This window comes from Dermochelys coriacea, chromosome 15 (genome assembly GCF_009764565.3).
Source record: "Dermochelys coriacea isolate rDerCor1 chromosome 15, rDerCor1.pri.v4, whole genome shotgun sequence".
Lineage (NCBI taxonomy): Eukaryota > Metazoa > Chordata > Testudines > Dermochelyidae > Dermochelys > Dermochelys coriacea.
This window is the reverse complement of record NC_050082.1, coordinates 19,525,324-19,546,427: the sequence shown is the minus strand read 5'-3', so window position 1 is coordinate 19,546,427 and position 21,104 is coordinate 19,525,324. Positions and strand designations below refer to the sequence as shown.

The 21,104-nt window shown below is 48.2% G+C and overlaps 1 protein-coding gene across 2 annotated transcripts in view; it reads left to right on the top strand.

Moving 5' to 3' along the window:
- The first annotated feature begins 3,747 nt into the window (after positions 1-3,747).
- The window catches only part of MMP17 (matrix metallopeptidase 17), a 117,073-nt gene continuing 99,716 nt past the window's right edge, over positions 3,748-21,104 (top strand). The window contains exon 1 of one of the 2 annotated variants that reach the window (XM_038374000.2): positions 3,748-3,864. Coding sequence is in view for 1 of the 2 variants with exons in the window: in XM_038373999.2 (XP_038229927.1) it covers positions 5,482-5,616 (135 nt within the window). In the remaining variant the exon portion in view is untranslated. Of the gene's footprint in view, positions 3,865-5,322; positions 5,617-21,104 lie in introns of those variants that run through there. The other variant, XM_038373999.2, reaches the window with a different exon arrangement.

The following is a 21,104-nucleotide window of genomic DNA, read 5'->3' as shown; positions in this document are numbered from 1 at the left end:
GCGGTGCATGTTGAAACAACAGCAAAGTGCAGCGCTCCCGTTCAGACCTAGTAAATTGTAGACTCTCTTTGTTTGGACCTAGTAACTTGTCTCTGGGTCAGAAATTAAAAACTGACTTCATTGGTTTAGAGGCTTTGAAAGACTGGGAGCTTTGCTAGCATGATCCAGTCGGTGTATGGGATAAAGCATCTTTCATGGTATTTGATTATTATTATTATTATTATTATTTTATTATTGATGTAGTCTAAATATTCCCATGGGAATCTGCTTTCTGCTAAGTTAGAGAGCTGGAGTTTGTGGGCCTGACGCTGAACCTATTAACGTCCATGGAAAAGCTTCCAGTGACTTCAATGGGAAGAGGAGTAGACACTTCGTTGGCCTATTACTTACTGCCCTTTTTTGTCATGTCAGGTGAAATTTCACCCCCCGGGGCAGAGAGTCTGCCCAACGCTTATGCAGACTTTAAGTAGGAGAGCAGGGGTATAGGCCTTGGCCCACAGTTGGCTTGAACAAAATGCAGTAGAGAGAACCAAATGGGCCTAGGACGTAGAGAATATGGGGGCTGTGACACCCGCAAGCTCATCCACTAACCAAGAACTGAAATTTTACCCAGTGTCCCTCTTAGCCAGAAATGGGGCCTGCAGCCCTGTAGAAACAGGGAGAGGAACCAAAGCGTAAGGAGATGCTACCTACTTAACAGTGCTTGGGCCATGGCCCTGGTGGTGCCTCCACGGTCTATGTCCTTGGATGAGAAATGAAAATGGATGGAGAAGTACAGGTAGACCGCTCCAGCGAACAGGAAACTTTCCATTTACATCGGTGGGCTTTGGCTCAGGCTGTATATTTTGGATGCCTGATGGTTTTGTAACTCTTCCTCTCGCTAAAGAAGGGAAGACCTGAACAGGGAGGGATGTGTGCAGGCGTTTGCAGCACTGCAGCAGTTCAGAACATTGTCTGTGGGTTGTCAGCGCTCAGGGCCCTGATACTGAAGAGTGGAAAAGAAAGCAGATCCTAGGCAGAGAGTGATGCTGAAAAGACTCTTTAAGAGTTTAGCCTGGAGCGAGTATCTCCTGCCCTGCAAGAATTTAAATTATTAAAATTAATTTGTACGTGTGCATCAGAAACATGGATGGTTTGTTTTGTCTAGAGAGAGAAAACAGAAGCTGTTACATCTAAGTGAGAGGCCACCCCATGTTCTGATTTAAGTTACTCTCCCTCTGGGAGAGTCAAATCCTGTTTCTTCTTTCCTCACCTCTGCACCCCACACAGGCATACCCACTGTAAACAGCTGGCTTTGGAAATGAACCACTAGGATGTTTGAAAGGTACTGCACGGATCTTCCTTTTCTAGCAGGCTCTTTCCTTTATATATTAATCTTTTCAGCTGTAGATCCCAAAAGAAGGTCAGCACCATTCTCCTTCTTTTTACAGATGGGAAACTGAGGCACAGCAGGGAAGTGACTTGCCCAAGGTCAGCCACCAGGCCAGTAGCAGAGCCAGGGCTGGAATGCGGGTGACCTGACTGCCAGTGTGATACCCTCACTGCTGGACTATACCATCTCCCAAGAAATTATATGATTGCTTTTAATAACAAGGCAACTCATTATTTACAAATAAGTACAGACTTCATGAAGACCTTGCATATCCAGCATTGAACATTTTCCTGTCTTGGTCTCTCACTGTCTCTCTCTGGGCAGATATAGGGATAAATACAGGTTTTATATGGTGCTTTTCTAATCCACCCCCTTTCTTCCATGGAATCTTTACTCTGCACAATACCCAGTGGGACAAATGCCCCAAACAAATGTAATAATTTTATTAAGATGATGTTGAAGTAAAAAGAAAACGGTACAGAGTTTAAGCATAGAAGTTTCTCGTTATCAGGAAATAAGGTACAGATTATCAAGGGGTGCAAAATTTGGTTTAGGTATGGGTGGCGTAAGGAATACATAATCTGCAATCTCCCTGACTGGGGGTAAAAGTTTAACAGGTCAAAGTACACACATTGAGATATGGGGGTATGTTGTCCATATAATGGCTATGTTCAGGTGTGGAGTATAATGAGTGGGTACGATAATGAGGATGGATTTACCCTCATTTGGTGGGATTTAATGTTCAGTGAGTTTGTTTCGAGTTCATATGGCCCAATGGAAAAAGTCTCTCAGTCCCTTTCCCATAGTTGATGCACGATGTCGTACCAGCTCACATCTCCTGGTACTGTCGGTGGCCGGTGATGTGTTCGATGTAGATGTCCCTGGACCATCGGATGGTGTCCGAGACCATGAGGCGCCGCATGAGCCATGCGTAGCAACGACTGATCCCACAGGACCACAGCACACTCTCGTTGCAGGGGTCCCAAGCGCCCAGGGCTCCGACGATCAGGGCATCCATCTGCACCTCATAGCCCTTCGCTCTCAGGTGTCGGCCAGGGGGGTGTATTTTTCCAGCTTACGAGCTCGGGCTTCGCGGAAGGCCGGGGTCCTGTTCTCGAAGGAGACCGTGATGTCGACGAGGATGATCTTTTTCTGGGCCTCGTCGGTGACTACCATGTCAGGTCGCAACTGACTGTCAGTACCGGGGATGGCACAGTTCACGGTGACCTCCCCCAGGCGTGATGTGATGGCTTTCACCAGGTGGTTCTGGATGGCATTGTGGCGCAGCCGCCAGGCTCTGGAGTGGGGCTTGCAGCTGCACAGGACGTGGGGCAGGATCTCGGAGTAGCTGCACTTCCTGCAACGCTTGTCTCGGTTCCCGTGGCGGACGGCTCCGTTGAGCGGGACGCAGTTGAGCTGGGCGCGGTGGATGAACCGCCAGTCGGCGAAATGGGTGAAGCCGCCCCCAGCGAGGAAGTGATTGCTGGCGTCCCACTTGCTGGTCAGTTTGAAGGCTTTACCCTGGTCCAGTTTATGCTTCAGGGTTTCCATGTACAGCGAGTGGATGGCTGCCTTCAGGGTCCTTTCCAGCATGCCCCTGGCACTCGGGGTGACAATGGTGTTGTCATCGGACCTGATCTGCGGCACCAGGACTCCCAGCTCCTGGCGCTCCTCGCAGCACTCCCAGTGGCAGCCGATGCACTTCCCCAGGCTTATCATTATTACTAATGTAAACAGTCAGAATGAGCTCTACCCTGACATCTAGTGGTCAGCTGTGGAAAAGGACTTCAGGGGCTGATCTCGTTTACATGGGCACACCCACCCTGCCTAGCATGATGGACTGCTTGCCCAATTGGTCACTTTGGCTGCTGTGGGATCTCCAGTCTCTTTGTTATTGGGGCAAGAGTAATAAAGGGTTGTTATCCTTGTTATGTGAATCAAGGACAGTAGAACTGTACTTGGCATTTTATGATGGAGGGACTCACCCTCAACTAAGTAGCATTCGCTAGGCAAGGGACATGGGTTCCAAAACTGAGAGAGGGTAAGAAGGGTTATGTGTATCTGGTGGTGTTGGGCTCTTCTGAGGGCCTGAAATATAATCTTGATTTCTTCACTGTGTAATAAAAGAGCTAATTTTGGTTCTATTAGGAGTCTTGTTACATGCTGCCGAGCTGAAATCACTAATGCCTAGGTTTAAGCAGTAGATCAACTTTGGGCTAGTGGTGCACCAGCATAGAGGCTCCCCTACTATCAGCTTGAAATCACTGAGAGCTGTGTTAAGTTGTGGGGGGGGTTTGAAGACAAGTTGGTGAGTGGACAGCAGGCTGGCTAGCACAGACAGTGACTCAGAGTGGATAGGCAGGTGGCTGGTGGAGGGGACAGCTGGCCAGCTAGTGGGGCGGATAGTGGAGAGGCACAGCTGGTGGTGAAGACTGCAGCAGAAGCCTGTGGAGAGCTGTGGCACTCAGCCGTCGACCCAAGCAGCAGAACATGTAAGATGCCCCCCATACCTCCCTCCACTTCCACCCAGGCTGGGAGGTAAACTCTGCCAATGAACTTCTGAACTCTGGGGGGCTGCACTGACCAAGGATAGAAACTGGGGGAGGGGGAAGGGGAGAGGGAGGGAGAGGGTGATTATTCGGTTGCTGAACTTAAGACCCTGAGGGGAAAAGGACACTGCCAAACTTACTTGGGGGTGGGTCTTTTGCTCATGGTTGGTGTTATGAATCCTGTTTGTGGTGTTTCCCCAACATAATGGTGCATTGTTTCCCTCCTTTATTAAAAGGCTTTTGCTACACTCAGGCTCTGTGCTTGGGAGAGGGGAAGCATTGCCTCTTAGAGGCGCCGGGGGGGTGGCGGTGGTATGTAATTCTCACTGGGTGGGGGCTTGAGCCGGTTTTGCATGGCGTTATTGAAACGAACCCCTAGATACTGAACCCGGCCCTTGTTGCTGCCAACTCTGACGGGCAGAAGGGTTACACTGCGACAGAACATATTGGGGCCCCACTGTGCTAGGTGCCGCACAAACCCCCAGGAAGACACAGCTCCTGCCCCAAAGATCTCTCCGTCTGCAGAGACAAGAGAGACCAAGGAAGTGTTGTTAGTCTGGGTTCACAAATGGGGCGTGGAGGCGCGCAGAGATGAAAAGCCTGGGCCCGACTCCCCTGAAGCCAAGGGCAAGACAATTGCAGTGGGCCCTGGATCCCATGACTTGCCCAAGGTCAGCCAGGAAGCTGGTGGGCACCAGGCCCTGAGCTCAGATCTCCTCAGCCCCTTAACCCCCAGCCACGTGCAGCTTGATCCCACCCCACCGGAGTGCAGGGAAGTTGCTGGGGGAGCCGGGGGGGGGGGGTTTCTCTTCCGAGCCCGGATGCGGGCTCAAGGGCCGGCCGGGGAGCCGCCCGCGGGCAGTGTCTGTTCAGAGCGGCCGTCCCATTTAGCGGCCGGCAGCAGCTTCCGCCCTGCAAACGCCGCCTTCTGGGTACTCAGCAGAGCTTGCAGCCAGCCGGCCCCGGGTGGCGCGGCCGGAGGGAGCTGCTTTGCCTTGGTAGCCGGCGGAATCTGCTGCCTCCTTGCTACTTTGCCCTTGAGTTACGGGCTGAGTGCAGCGGGTGCGAGCAGCTGTAAAGGGAGGCGAGACTTGGGGGTACGGAGGACAGACGTGACCCCGCCAAGGGGCTGCCCCCCTGTCAGACTGTGCTCCCCATGCACCCTGTCCCCGGGCCGGCGTTGCCTTCCGCGGTTTGTGGCCCGGCTCGGGGGCTCTCCCGCGCCGCTGCCGGCCTGTCCCGCGTGCTCCGGAGCCCCGCCCCTTCCCCGGGAGCGGCCCCGCCCCCGCTCCCTGCGAGGCGGCCGGGCTGGGGCTGCGGCCAGAGGCGGCCGGGCTGCGGAGCGGGCGGGGGCGGCGGGCGTGTGGCCGCGGCGCTGCCCCGGGGAGGGAGGCGCCGAGCCGGCATTGAAGCGCGGGGGGAAGCGCCCGCGCCCGGGCTGGAGGGCGGCGGCGGGAGCCCGGGAAGTTGGAGCCCGGCGAGGCGGCGGCGCGCGCGGATGGTGCCGATCGCCGGAGCCCGGCGTCGCCTCCTGCCCGGGGAGCGGCGGGACGCGGCGGGATGCGGCTGTGGCCCGTGAGCGCCAGGCAGCGCGCGGCTCCCCGGGAAATGTTCCTGACCATCGCCGTCTGCCTGGCTTGGCAGGAAGCCTCCGCGGCGCCCACCCCGGCGGCCGAGGACCTGCACCTGGGCGTTGTAAGTCGCGTCCACACGGGGTCCCCTTCCTGTTACCCGCGTCGCGCAGCCCGCCCTCCCCCCCCAAAGCCCGGCTGCTTGTGGAAGGGGAAAGAGGAGGGACGGTCTGGCCTGGGGGCCGGGCCGGGCCAGTGGGGGTTAAAAAGCCTCTTGTGGGGAACAGGCTGCTCGTGTCTTGGGGCAACCCGTGGAGCGGAGACTCGCTTCTGTTTCCCGGGAGGAAGGAGCCTGGTGCTGGGGAGGGACCCTGCTTAGCTTGGGGGGCTGGAGGAGCAGCATTTCTTTGCCCCCCCCCCCGAAGGGCTCACCACGGAGGTTGGGGATCACGGTGCAGCTTGCCAAACGAGCTCCTTTGTTGCCTCTCCCCTCAGAAGCTGCAAAGGAAGCTGGATTCCTTCCCCCCCCCTCCCCCCCGCTTTAAGTCTGGAAGCTGAAATCAATCACTTGTTTCCAGTCTCTGCGCCCCACCGATATATTGGTCCATTAATATTAGTGGCCTGCATGGAATTTTGAAAGCAAGGTGCGACTAAGATTGACATTGGACTCTCCGGCTCTGTAAGGAGAGGCTGTTCTCTCTTGGGATTAAAATATGTAAATAAACTCTAGCCACCAAATAATAATCCTGAAAATATGTATTCCCGGTAGGAAACTCCCCGAGTAGGCTGAATCTCTGTAGAGACTGGTTATGCTTCTCAGTGGGTCCTACTACACGTCAGATCCAAACAGTTGAAATGAGATATCAAAATACATGCTGGTTTTTCCAGCCATGCTTCCTGCGCTATGATCTATCGCAGGGACTTGCTCTGTTTCAGAGGTAAAGCTATGAACCGAAAGCTCTTTCGTGGCAGGCTGGGAACTGCCCCTGCTAGATCACTGTGCTGGCACTTCTGTGGCAACTTAACATGGTACCCTCTAAGAGAGAGCGAGACTTTTCTCTTGCAGACATAAAAGTTTATTGTGCAAGATGCTAGCCTTGGCTCTGTAAAAGAAGGCACATCTCAAAGAACGAAAAAAAGCCACGTGGCTGGATTTGTTCCAGGTTGGTGTTAGCAAAGTTAGGACTTAGGTCAGGATTCAGTGATAGATCCTGGAATTGGATCGTACACTCTAGATTTAGGAAATTCAGTGACTGTCTTGTCGAGATGCTGCCTCACCGTTGTGGCCAGGAGGGGGCCAGGGGAACCTTTCAGCAAAACATTATTTCACAAGGGTGGTTTAAACAAAACCGTATACCAGGAACTTCATGATCATTGTGGTTTGCTGTAAAGCCAGGTGTTGTGATGGAATCACAATCCAGGCATTATTGGTGGCTACTTCTGAGCACCTGAGCTCGGACAAGAGCCACCCAGAAAGCATGTGTGAATGCAAATCATTGTGCATTAACTGTCACCTCTACCCAAGTGCTAAAGCTGAACTGAATATTTCATGTAAATGGCAGATGGGTGGGTGCACTGCGTCCAAAGAGATCATGCCATGTTCTGTAGACTAGTCAACCTGATTCTCCCCCCCCCCCCGACCGTATGTGCCACATGGAGCTCTTATGAGTTAAATATTGTGAGGAAGAGCTGCTACGCTTAACATGGCTTAATACTTATTATGGTTGCGTTTAAACCTCTGAGATGTTCTTGTTTGCAGCTGATCTTGGATTGAAAGCCAGCTACAAAGTGCGTTGTGTGTAACTAGAAATTCACTCTGCTTGAATCAGAGCATCTCTGACCCATTAGGATTCATGTAGTGATGCTGCAGTCCAGTGCCTGTGACATTCAGACTGCTTCGTGGCAGTGAATTGTGGGATCCCCACAGAGATAGGGTGTGTAGATGTGATGGATGACAGTCCCCTCATAGGGGGCAAATTATTGGGGAAAAACAATCCTCAGTTAAGCATGGGAACATCCACTAGATGATCTAAAATGGGTCTCTTTTTGACTTCTCCCCTCCAATGTGTGTGCAGCTCCCATGGCCAGTTGTGCATGTGTGGCGGATCAGTCTCCTTGGTTTTGCATCACTGGTGGAATTAAGCACAAGTCTGAGTATAAAGACTGCTTTTGTTTATTCCCAGTAATCAGCAGCAAGGAGAAGGCAGTTCTGCAGGGGGTTGTCAGGAAAATCCCCCTGTTTGAAGTGGACACTTTAAGAAGATTTATTTGACATCTACTCTATGCTGCAAATTAAGGGTCTGTGAGGCATTTCGACCAAATATTTGAAAATGAGGAAGCATGAAACAATGGCAGTAGAAAGCACCATTAACCTTTGACAAATCCTATCCCCCCAGCAACTCTCTGCAGTAAATACAGCACTGTGTCAACAGAGGTGTTCCCTTTGAACTGATTTTTCCCTCCTCTGCAAATTGTAGCTAAAAAGGCTTTTCCAGGCAGACAAAGACACGGAGCCAAATTGTAAAGCTGAGTGGGATGCTCCGATCTAGCGCTGCTATACAAAACAGGGGCCAGATTAAACTTCGGCAAAACCAGAGAGGGCTATAATTCAAAGGCAGAGCTTGCTGGAGTACTCCCCACAGCAGTATGATATCGAATGATGTTTACCACTGGAATATCCTGCCCTATGCATGAATCTAGCTTGGTTGCTACGTATTTTTATTACTATTATTCTCTGTTAGCTAACCTCCCAAAGAGAGGGAGGAATGAATGAGGAATTGAAATTGTCCTTCAATATGAAGAGATTGTTTCTGAAGTTTGACACTGATCATTTTGACCTCCCACACCTTTTTAAATATACAAAAAAGAAGACCATATCTGATGCAGTGTCTAAAGCACGGTTTATATATATATATTTTACTCACAGCTCTGTGGTCATTTGACTTGAGATCCTCTGGCATCACACATGCAAAAACATTACAATGTCAGATGTAAAGCAGGGTATCAAGATTTTCTTTTACTTCAGGAGGCTTTGAATCAGGCACTAAGAGAGAGATGTCTGCAGACCTTGATTCCCATGAAGGCCAGCTTGGTAAACCTGTATGCTAAGGGGGTTGACCTGGAGACATATTGGAGATCCTGCTGTTTTAACAATTCGGCACTTGCTGTTAAAAGCCAGCTCCTGGCAGCTGGGCCGTGTTATCGTGTGCTGTGGATGCTGGAAAGTCATCACAGAAGCTGTCTGCTGGGACAATCTGTGTATCAAGTTAGGGCAAAAGATGAGTGCCTTTGAACTGGATTGATGTCCAAACAGAGCACGGTTTTCCATATCCAAACTGGCAGTAGGGGCTGCTGCAGCAACCGTGATGTCCCTAGGGCGTGTATCAGGGACCTGCTACAGGGCGACACATTAAATGGGAGATCCGGCAATGCTGTTAAGTTTGCAGATGCTCCCTTCTCCCAAAATCTACAGTCGTGCCCCAAGGGGGCCATCTGTTATGTCGGATGCTCCGCTTTGCAGCTGTCTCATGTGCTGGCTGCTCTACCTTGACTATGGAAAGAGTTTTCTCTCTTTGCTGTACATTCAGTGTCATCCTCTGTTGTTCCCAGGGGAAATGTAGGCATTTGCATTCATTAACTGAGGCCATAGACTAACAGTCCTCCTCCTCCTCTCCTCTCCCCACCCCAAGTGTTCCTTTGTTCCCATGGAGGCAGGACTCCTGTTGCCTTTGTTCCTGCTTTCCAGCTGAATGACACTTATGGGCACAGAGCTCTTCCAGCCAGCAGGGCTCTAATGGACACACAGGTTTCTCTGTGGAGGAGCTGAAGAATGGGTAGGGGGAAGGAGAGGGAGTTCCTATGGGGACGAGATGAACTAGCATTCGGTGCAGTGCATTCCTCCAGCACTGCTTTCAAAGCAAAATCTGCATCAGAGTGCATGGGAAGAAAGGGGCTAGCTCTTTGTCTCAGAAAGGACCCGTCTGACTTCAGAGCTGCTCAGGCAGATCTCACAGCAGCAGCAATTCTGTGGCTGTCGCCGTCAGACATCAGTCCTTCCCATCTTTCGCCAAGCATCTTTCTCCCTGCTGCCTCCCACGGTAGATACAGGCTTTGCCATGCTACTGCATTTAAGCGCAGGTTAGAGGTGGCAGTGTCTCCATGGCACATTTATTTTATGGCTCAAATCGCGAGGTGGTTAGTCATTAACCAAAAAATAAAACCCACCCCTTAGTACCAAAATAGGCTATAGTTCATATTCGAAGAAATCAACATCCTCCTGATCTGCTGACGCTGCTCATGGGAAAGTACATGCCAGTTAGGGCTCCATTCTGAACTGGCAAATCTTCCAGGACAAAACCTCCGGGAGAGCCAAAACAATAATGCGATCAGTCTAACAGCATATTGGGAAAGAGCTTTGCTTGGCCTCCCCTACCATTGTAATTCCTGCTTCTCTTTGACAAGTCTTCAAGTGAGACTCTGACAGTTTGACTAGCTGTGATGATTTAGTATAATAGAAGAGGAATTTCTGAGATCAGGATAAACCATACAGCGAATCATTCTTTTGGGAAATCTGGAGACGATCTGCTGATCAGAACAAGACCTGTCCAAATAACATGATTGAGGGGGTGGCAGTATATTTATTTATTTTATATTATAATTATTTTGAGAGACAGTGTTCCTGCTTGTTGACTGCCAGTGACAGGGTTGTGTTCTTCATATCAGCTGCCATGTTATTTCATTCCAGGTTCCAAGTATTTCTTCCAAGAATGTTATGTTTCCATGTAAGAATACAGACACTGGCTACATTTTAAGGTTCCTCTTGAAGCCAAGGTACAATGCAGAGTACATTAGCTTGACATAGGGTTGGCTGGGAGCTTTCCAGCAGGCCGGCTCCTGTGAAAGCATTTAATCTGGTATTAACACTCTGGCTGGTTATAACGGCTACTTCCTTTTTAAATTTGAGACCATCCAGCCTCAGATTCTGTAATGCAATTTAGCCTGTGCTCCGTCGCTATTGTGGGCCCGGCAGTTTGAATTACTGGAGGTAGTTAAGCTAAATTACTCAATATAATTAGATTCTGCTTTTAGTGATGGTTCCAAGCCAGTGCGTGGAGCCTTGACGATGGCAGCTTTCCAGCAGCTCTGGTGAAGGGATCTTGATGGGTATTAATTAGACTCATCCCCCCGCCTGCCCCGGCTGTGTCTGTCTCTCCTTTATTTTTGGTCTCGAGCATTGAATGTAAAATACCAAGGGTCAAATCTGGAGGCTGTGTGTGAAGTGGTGTAAGTGCTGCCTGGGCCAGCCGCACCTAAGGGAGTCTGGTTAGTGTAACTGACACATGGAAGGGTCCAGACAGTTTTTCCCCAGTGGAGATAAATGGAATTGCATTCTGGGGGGTGTGTGGGTGCGCAGAAGACTTTTGGATAAGCCCTCACCAGCCAATGTCCTGCTTGCGTTATGTGGTGTGGATAATCCCCCGTCCCTTTTTATAAGAGGTGGGCTTTGCACTGGCTTCCCTGGCTAACACTTCCTTTTCTTTCACTGCCCTGCATTACTTGGTGGCTGCATGTTGGCAGGGTTGTCCATACAGGTGTGTTCACTTTTCCTAACGTGCTTTGGGAAACGGCTGTATTCATGTCAGATGTTGTTTTAATTAGAAAGCTCTCTGACTCCTACAGCTCTTTGTCATTCTCCCTCATTAAATTGTAATTTAATGTGGAAAGTGAGTGTGTAAAATACAGCACCTTCTGACTCAACAGATCTCCATCCCCTATAGTCAGAGGCAGAGCCAATGCAGCTCATAGAGAATCCTATAACACCTTGCACATCATCTACGGTACTGATAACTCAGCTCCAGCTAATTACACCTCTGCCAGCTCATTAAAGGGTATGAATTTGACACAAGTGTGACTCAGGATGAAACTGTAAAAATGGGATTGCATGGCTGTAACTGAAGTCCTGGTTTGGCCTGCAGGTGTGTTACTACATCAACAAGATGCCTTCTTTATTTCCAGCCTCTTATACATTTACAGCAGGGCCTGGGGTTGTACAGCTTTCGTGGAAAGCATAATTTGGCCTGCAAAGCCTTTATTTCTGGTGATGCTGCAGGAAATGAAAAGTACCCAGATTGACTCTCAGATTCCTGATTGACTTCACAGGGCTGGCATTAGGGTAAAAAAAAAAAAAACCTTGTAAAGTAAGCACATCTGGTGCTCGAATCACTGAGAGATGGGAAACATGGGGCACGACACTGCCCTCTGGTTTAAAAAGTCACCTTTTAGAGTAGAGCTGCACTTAAAAGTGAAGGATTTGGAAGATCAGAAAACAACCCAAGGTCTGGCAGTAACAGTTTTCCTGCAAATGCTTTCTTTAATCAAAATTACTTTAAATGGGTAGATTTGGGAGTTTCAGAAGCTCTTCCTGTTCATCTGTGTGTGTGTTGTTTGTCCCAGTTTTTCATAAGGATTGTCTCTGATTTCTGGGTCAGAGAATTAAGAGATTTGATGTTTATATATTTATATATATAAAGAAAAACACACAAAGTTAACCCTAGTGAGAAACAAATGATTTAGCACAGAAGTGTTGCGGGTCAGGAAAAGAAACCACTGAAAACAAGCATGATTGGAGAGTTTTAAATGAATGTAGTGTGAAATTGAATTTGATGACATTTCTGTTCAGGAAAGAGACCTGGGACGGAAAATAGGGAGTAAATACTGAAGTTCACCAAGGAACGCAGTCTTCGGGTGAGACTCTGACAGTTTGACTAGCTGTGATGATTTAGTATAATAGAAGAGGAATTTCTGAGACCAGGATAAACACTGTATGCGGGGAATCGTTCTTTGGGGAAATCTGGACATGATCTACTGATCAGGACAAGACCCGTTCAAATAACGTGATTGAGGGGTGGCAGTATATTTATTTATTTATTTTATATTTTGAGAGTGTTCCTGCTTGTTGACTGCCAGTGACAGGGTTGAGTTCTTCGTATCAGCTGACATGTTATTTCATCCTGACAATATTGATCTTTTGGGTACATGAAAGCAATCTTGTCAATGTCATGAGCCTTTGCTTGAAGGAGATGGACATGTCTGAGTTGTATCAGCTTGTCATGTAACGAGCCCAGAATGACATCTCCTTTCTGTGTCACTCACAGCTATTGAAGAACATCTGACAACCCAGGCTTTCCATGATGCCACATGCTCACTTTATTCTGCGCTCAGGCGTGTTTTACAAGACCATCTACAGCTGGGACCTAAACAGAGCGGTTGCCACAGGAGATGAATTGTTAGTTTGATTAAATATGGCTGGCTGGCGCTAGCAGATTTCCCCACATGATGCAATTCTGCAGCTTCTGTTGAAGAAGCAAAGGGGTAGCTGCAGGAGCTTGGGCGTTATAGTCAGCAAATGCCACTTGTATCAAAAGTCACTGGTGCATAGGGCCCAATGCAGATCATTCTAACTTCTCTAACATGGAAGCATGAAAGGCTGTTTGGTGCAGAAAATGATTTGGCCTGCTTGCGTGGGGTTTAAACACCCTTTCTTGGTCTTTATTGTAAAACAGAAAGGTAAATGTTCCGCTTCTTCAAGACCCAAATACCAAGGGCTTCCCTCAGCCAAAGTGCAATGCAAAGACAGGAGGCCTGGCTTGCTTCAGCTGAAGGCGTGAGAAAGCACTTGAACTCCACCTGGAGTTTGGGGAGCTGCAGGTCCTTAGCCCCTCTCAGGATTTTCCCTCTTGTGTGTTGGAGGGAGGATTTAATTTCCCTACGGCTGTCAAAGACAGCCCTACATGCAGATCAGATCAGACAACTGTGGCTTACTCTCTAGACAGGAAGAGGGGTATCAAGGTTCCTTCCCCACTCTGAACTCTAGGGTACAGATGTGGGGACCTGTATGAAAGACACCCTAAGCTTATTCTTAGCAGCTTAGGTTAAAAACTTCCCCAAGGTACAAACTTTGCCTTGTCCTTGAACCCTATGCTGCCACCACCAAGCGTGTTAAACAAAGAACGGAAAGAGCCCACTTGGAGACCTCTTCCCCCCCAAATATCTCCCCAAGCCATACACCCCCTTTCCTAGGGAAGGCTTGATAAAAATCCTCACCAATTTGCACAGGTGAACACAGACCCAAACCCTTGGATCTTAAGAACAATGAAAAAACAATCAGGTTCTTAAAAGAAGAATTTTAATTAAAGAAAAGGTAAAAGAATCACTTCTGTAAAATCAGGATGGTAAATACCTTACAGGGTAATCAGATTCAAAACATAGAGAATCCCTCTAGGCAAAACCTTAAGTTACAAAAAGACACAAAAACAGGAATCTACATTCCATTCAGCACAGCTTATTTTACCAGCCATGAAATAAAAGGAAATCTAATGCATTTCTAGCTAGCTTACTAACTAACAGAAGTTCTGAGACTGCATTCTTGATCTGTTCCTGGCAAAAGCATCACCCAGACAGACAGACCCTTTGTTCTCTTCCCCCCCCTCCAGCTTTGAAAGTATCTTGTCTCTTCATTCGTCATTTTGGGTCAGGTACCAGCGAGGTTATCTTAGCTTCTTAACTCTTTACAGGTGAAAGGGTTCTTCCTCTGGCCAGGAGGGATTTTATAGCACTGTATACAGAAAGGTGGTTACCCTTCCCTTTATTTTTATGACAAGGTGTTAACCCCCTTGTGTGGCCAGTTGCTTTCAGGGGTCTGTATAGCCCCTCATTGGGGGATTCATTGTTTCTTACAAGGGATACTTCACCCCGCAGCCCCAGAGATGGCAGGTTGGCAGTAGATCAGAAATGAAGTTCAGAGGGTACTGCACATCTGGTTTGCTTAATGCACTATGTTTCCCAGAGATTCCCAATGGAGAGCTGAGATAACACTTGGCCCAGAGCGATCAAGAGAACTCACTACTTGCAATGCACTAGGCTGGGGTCTGAATGGGGTAAAGGAATGGTGGAATAAGATGGGGAGGGGAGAGGAGAGACGCATGTAAATCTCTTTGAAAGGAAGGTGCTGGGCACCCTGGTCTAAAAAGTTATGCTCCTTAACAGGCAGCTCTAACTCGCTCCAAAATACATGCACTATAATGAATCTAGCTCTCCAGCTTTCATTGTGTAGCTGCCAGTGGATCCCTCTGAAACGTCTCGCTCTCAGTCAGCTGCAGTGATTCAAGTGAGATGTAAAATGGAGGGCCTAACTACATACATTTAGGAGTTCAGACCCTACCATGGCAGCTGTTGAACAGCGCCCATCGGGACCACACAACCATGTAGGACAAGAACAGCATAGCTACCTCGGACTGGAGGGGGAATGCAGAATGGAATTTCCCCAGTTGTCGTTTAGCCAAGACACTGACGCTAATATTTCCACTCATGCATTAAAGTGACATGATCGGTGAAGAGTGTCGTGGCAGGTACTAGATTCCTGAATGCATATGGTTACTAAAGTGCTTTGGGATCTCTCAGGGTGAATGTTGCTATAGAAGTGTATGTTCTGATCAGTATTATGGATCCCAGTCAAGCCCCCAGACCAAATTCCTTTGAAACATGGGGGTTTGGGAGTGGGATTTGGAGTCTAACTTCCTGGCTTGGTTCCTTCTCTTGGCTATTTCTGAACATGAGTAAAACAAACTGTATCCCTGCCTGCGTAATACAATCAGGCTAGCCTCCTTCCTACCAAATCTTCTGTGTGGACCAAATCAGCTCCTCTTGTTGAACGTTTTCCAGAGCTCACGGCAGCTGAATACATTCTGCTCTTTAGCCCATGAGTGGCTCGGAACTGGCCATTGTTATTCCTGAAGATAACTATGATATGCTCTCCAAAAGTTGTGCATTTTGCAGCGAGGCTGGGACAGGGAATGGCTAACCCCTGCTGTAGAGCGCTAGAATGGTTACCACATTGTTGTTTGCTTTGGGGGGGTGGGGGTCGGGATTTTGGTTTCCCTTCAGCGCGTTTGGTTACAGAATGACAGTGGGTGAGGCAACTCAAGAAGCGTGTTTGCTTCTTTGATAAATTCTCTGCCTTAAATTGGCTTTTATTTTTTGTTTGTTTGTTGTGTTTTGCTGCTTATTTGTGAATTCCCCACACCATACGGTCTGTACCATTCCACCCTTCATGTCACTGATGGACTTTTTGTTCAAAAGCCAAACAAAGTAAATTGGGTTTGCATCTGGGAGTCGACAGCATATTTTGTGTAAAAACACAGCTAGAGAGGCTGGTGGGGTTTGTATTTTAGACAGCGTTTTATTAACACTGCAGCAATTTACACTTCAGACTTCCCCCAGGAGATTTCTGAGATAGACAACAGCCTGGTATTGCCATAATCAGCAATGAAATGCAAACCATTCTACTTCTTCCCCTTGGTGTGGATACATGTCACACTTCAAACGAAAACTGATTAATGTGGCTGGTAATTACTCTATTTAGACATTTCTGGTGCACCCATCACTATAGTATCAAGGATCCATCAGTGTCCTGCATAGTCTAGATAATTGAAAAGGAGGGGAAAATGCTCTACCCGTTGAGAGTCCCACACAACATCCAAGAGGGACGGGCTCTTGCATTAAAGGCTTCCAAACTTTAGGGGTAGCCGTGTTAGTCTGTATCTACAAAAAGAGCCGTGTTAGTCTTTAAGATGCCACCGGACTCCTCGTTGTTTTGGTGCAGGAAGTTTCATGTTGGCCGGGGTAGGAACCTTTACACCTCTACCCACCCATAGTCTCTTCACCCCTGTGCCCAGGCCTCTGGAGTCAAAGGTTGATGGATCCATGTAGCAGCAGATCTGCTGTTCCTACTCTGCCCCAAACCCAGGTATATACATAGGGATCCCTGATACAACAGAGCTGGGCTTCCTGGTACACGGGTGATATGGGCTCCCTGCCCCCCCACCGCTTGTGTAGTAGGGGCAGAGATGTGGGGGGGAGGGGAATAGTCTTACAGTAAGTTTACAGACATATTTGTTTAACTGTGTGGTAAAGTGATGTCCTTATTGGAGCACCATTGTGGGAACCTATGTGCTGATGTCTGGTTTGCATTAAGTATATAGCAAGATTAAACCAGCTGCGTTTACCTTTTGCACACATACGGGTCAGTGGATTAAACACACACAAGTCTTGTGTAAATCTATGCCAACCACTGCCGTCCACATGCTGTGTAAACTCCATCTATTATGCTGAGCTGTCCCTTTTACTCTGCACTCCTCTGGTTGTCTGTGTGGGTGTTGTCTGATCAGGCCCAAAGCTCTTCCCAGTTTACATGTCTCATGAGTCAATGTTACGTTAGTCCTCTCTCTCTGTGCTCTCTGTGGCTGAGGATGCAGTAAATAAGCAAAGATTGCAGGACCGCTTGACTTCCACAGCTCCGTTTGTCTGCCTCATCATAATTCTCTGCCAGGGGGCACAGGGATTCTCCCTGGGGCCATCAATCCCCATGTCCGCAGATAAGCGGCTCCCTCTGCCTCTTTTTACCTCACACTGATGCTTTCAAATGACAGCCTCAAGAACCTGAACAAGTTTGTGTTTCGTAGCTTGACCATGTGCCGGAACAGGCTGTATCTTGGTGGCAGCTGTTTGAACAGGCAATCCCGCTGTAGACTTCTGCCTCTAATGCAGTAGCACCCAGAGACCCAATAAAGCATTGGGGCTCCATTGTGCTAGGCACTCTAAAAACAGATCACAAAATGACTGTTCCTTCCCGAAGAGCTTACACCCTTTAGGCCTTGTCTACACAGTTGACTAGCATAACTGTTCTGTTATAATTTAGCTATTCTGGAATAGTGTCCACACAGGGAGCTATTCTGGAATAGCTATGTCAGTCAGTTTCCCTGTGTAGACTGGGCCTTAAGTTTAGGTCCCTCTCCTAACCATTCTTCTGTGGCCACCTCTCCAACATATTTACCTTCTAATGTGACTGTTGTACTCCTGTACTCCGTTCCCTTCACCCACAGGAGGACCCACCATGCCAGAGTAACTCTGCTCCCTGACCATGCTGTGGTCTGTGTTTTACTTTCATATTCATGTTGTCTCAGTGCAGCTGTGGATGTCAGAATTCTCTTGGGAAATGTAATTTTGTCAAATAAGCAAAGGGTCCCTTTACCAGAGGATCAGCTGAAACACTCGGGGGCATTTTTACTTCTGTGTTTAGTGCACCTTTAAATTCCTGTGCACTCTCCTGGCATGAAAAGTCTAGTGGTGGGAGATCAGTTCAATTCCTTGATCTGCCACAGACTTCCTGTGTGACCTTAGTCAAGTCACACGTCCTCTCTGTGCCTCAGTTCCCCACCTGTATAATGGGGATAATAGCACTGCCTACGTCACAGAGGTGTAGAGAGAATAACTACATTTAAAAGATTGTGAGGTGATCAGATTTAATGGTCATGGGGCCATTATCTAGGGTAGGTAGAGTTCAGCAGTCCTGTTGTTCTGAGAGCTCAGTGCCAGGAGACTTATTCTGTGCTTTCTCCTGGAGATTTAGTTCTTGTTTTGTTCCTCCGTGAATGTAAGTCAGACTGGGAGGTATCTCTTTGTGTCTGATGAAACTTAACACAATGTACATTTTAGTGGGAGATAATCACATTGCAATGCAATGATTTGTTTTAAAAATAAGCAATGCACTAACCCTTGAAATAGAAATATACATTTGAATATCGAGGTAACTTTGACTCATTTAGCAGCCAGTGTGGAGCAGAGAAGTGCAAAATGTACAACAGGCTGCAGAGCAGGACACCTTAAATTAACATGGCAACACGTGTGCCCTTGCTAACAGCTGCAAATAGGATCACAGGCTGGTAGAGACCTGCCAACTGAACTGGACTTGCTGTGCCATTTGTCCAGGCTTTACTGCCAATTAAGTCCATTGCCCTGGCTCTGTTTTGTGACATTCATCCCAGCTGTGCAGCCATAATGTGCAACAGGGGGTCGAACATGTGGATTGGACTGGGTTGCCCTGGAAATGCAACGCTGTCAGTAGCGCTCAGACAGTTATTTCTATTGTAGGCTCTTTATTCAGAATGAATGAAGGTGTGAATTGAAGATTCCCCCAGTAGGTAGGGCTTGGCAGAGGGAGAGAACAGCTACTACTGCAATGAAGGGTCTTCAAACCAATGCCCGATTGATCTTTATCTCTTGCAACTTTTCTCCTTGCAAAATATAGTGCAACTCCTGTGCCATTCCCCCTCTGTATACCATATAGAGGCAGCTTGGTTATTTTCAATGGGCTGTGGCTCATCACCTTTGTCTCCCCAACTGGTTAACTATAGACTAAACATTTTCAGGATATAATCTGCTTTTTTCACACCTGTACTTGAATCCACATAGGTAAACCCCTGGTTTGCTCGCTGCCCTGTCCCAGCCATATTCTGAATTAGCCCTTTGGGGTTCTGCCAGGCCAAAGGACTTTGGATCCATCTCAAGGAGATCTTTGCTGGCTTTGCATCTGTGTCAAAGGGGACAAAGCGACTTTCTCCACATCCTTCAAGTGACCTGTGGAACGAATCTTTATTGGGGTTGTGACAGGTTTCAGAGTAGCAGCCGTGTTAATCTGTATCCACAAAAAGAAAAGGAGTACTTTGTGGCACCTTAGAGACAAACAAATTTATTTGAGCAGAAGCTTTCGTGAGCTACAGCTCACTTCATCGGAACAGATCCGATGAAGTGGGCTGTAGCTATGAAAGCTTATGCTCAAATAAATGTGTTCGTCTGTTGGTGTTATGTTGGTGCCCTCTTGTGGAAAGTACAAGGACGTCAGGCTAATTCCTCTTGAGCAGCTTCATTCATGGTCTAAAATCACTGCCTCCCTGCCAGGAAGTTTGGGATTGTGATGCATAAAAGAACCTGTCACTCAAACTCAGATTGGTAAGTGAGATCTGCTCTTGGTGGAATGAAAATGCAGTCTTTGTTTATCGGGTCTCAAACCGTTTCCCCCTCCTGTTGTTGTGCAGCCGTGTGAGCCGGGGAAAGTGCATCCCTTCCACCCCATCCTGGTATGAATCCAGATCACCTATCACGCAACGGATCCAAACCTAGCAGCACAATGTGGGACAGGCCTTTGGGAAGAACTGTCGGCGATGGTAATGAGGCCTCCAATGAGTACAGGAATGTTGAACTGTCTCTGTCAAGGATAATTTTATCTTCTGCCTTGGAGATTTTTTTGCCTCATTTGGTTTATGCAGGGTGAGAGAAATGGTCTGAGTGCAGATCTGCAGCCAGGGATCTCTGGGTTCAGATCCCATCTCTGACATAGGCTCCCTCTGTGATCCCGGACTAGTCGCTAAATCTCTCTTAAGTTGGGGTAGTAATACTTGCCTCCTGGGGTAGTTAGGATTAATCAGTTCATGTTTGTAAAGTGCTGTATAAGAGCTCAGTATTGTTGTTTATCCTGAAGTAATCCCAGAGCCAGCCAAACTCCCTCACTCTACTCCTTAGCAAATTGCTTCAGTAGCAGGGCAGCCCCTTTGAATCTCCTCCGTAGAGGTGTGTGCTGGTGCTAGAGGCACACAGGTGTTTTCCCACTGCTATTACTACACTCAGGGCTATCTTTTGCACACATACCCACCCAGCCTTCTCTCCTCTGCAGTAAGGAATCTCTCTGCCTGACACAGTGTGAAGTGTCAAGCCAACCATCTGGCCTGCTCTTGAAAATGCCAATTAATTCAACGCACCCCCCTCAGAGACACTGAGTTGGAGCCTACGGTAATGGGGCTCGAGTTCACTCATTCCTGCATCCTCGGACCATAATAAATAGCATGGGCTTCTGTCCTTCCAGTTAGCCAGCAGCTGGCCTTTTTGTCACGCTCTGTGCAAGCTGCCAGGGGAGTATTTCAAGTGTAAAGAACTATAATTAATAGCTGGCACAGTAATAAGCCTTCTGGTGACTGGATATCTTCTGACCCTGCAAACCAACTGGCTTTCAGCCTCAGTCATGTCTGGCTGGCAGACAAAGCTCTCTAACTCAGGGGAAGTGATTCCCTAATTGCCAACTGCCATCACGAACCTCCTCTGTCAACCTCCTTATTCCTGTTTTCGTGGTCTCGGATGTCTGGGAGAAACTTTGTGTAGACCTCACCTTTTATCTGATTGCTTGTCTCCTGCCTCTCCCTCAGTAACAGCATGCTCTCGGTTCCAGAAGTGTGTCTAGCTTTGCTCTCTGCATCAACTCTTGTCCCCACAACGCTCCAGAATTAAAGGGCTGATGTTTTCTTTCTGGTTTTCCCTTCACAGCTCCCATTTAATGCGTTAATCTCCTCTTCCTGGGGGAGAAGGGGCGGGAGCTACATCTTTTGGGTTATAACAGAGCTTTAGTTTCTGACTGGGCCCCCAGCTCTTCCTACATAGCATACGGGTTCTCCAGGTTGTCTTCATTCTGTTTGGTCTCTTCTGGAGAGATGGGTTCTCAAACCAATGTAAATAGAGGGCAGAGGATACTGTACCACTGGTGCCAACCCAGGGCGCAGCAAGCACTGCCATCTCCCAGAAAGCAGAAGGGTAATTCACTGGGACTCAGGAGATCTGGTGTCAAATCCTGGCTCTGTGTGATGTTTGCTGAGACACTTAATCTCTCTGTGCCTCTGTAAAATTAGGGCTAATACTACAGTATTTCCTTTGTCCATTTAGACAGCAAGC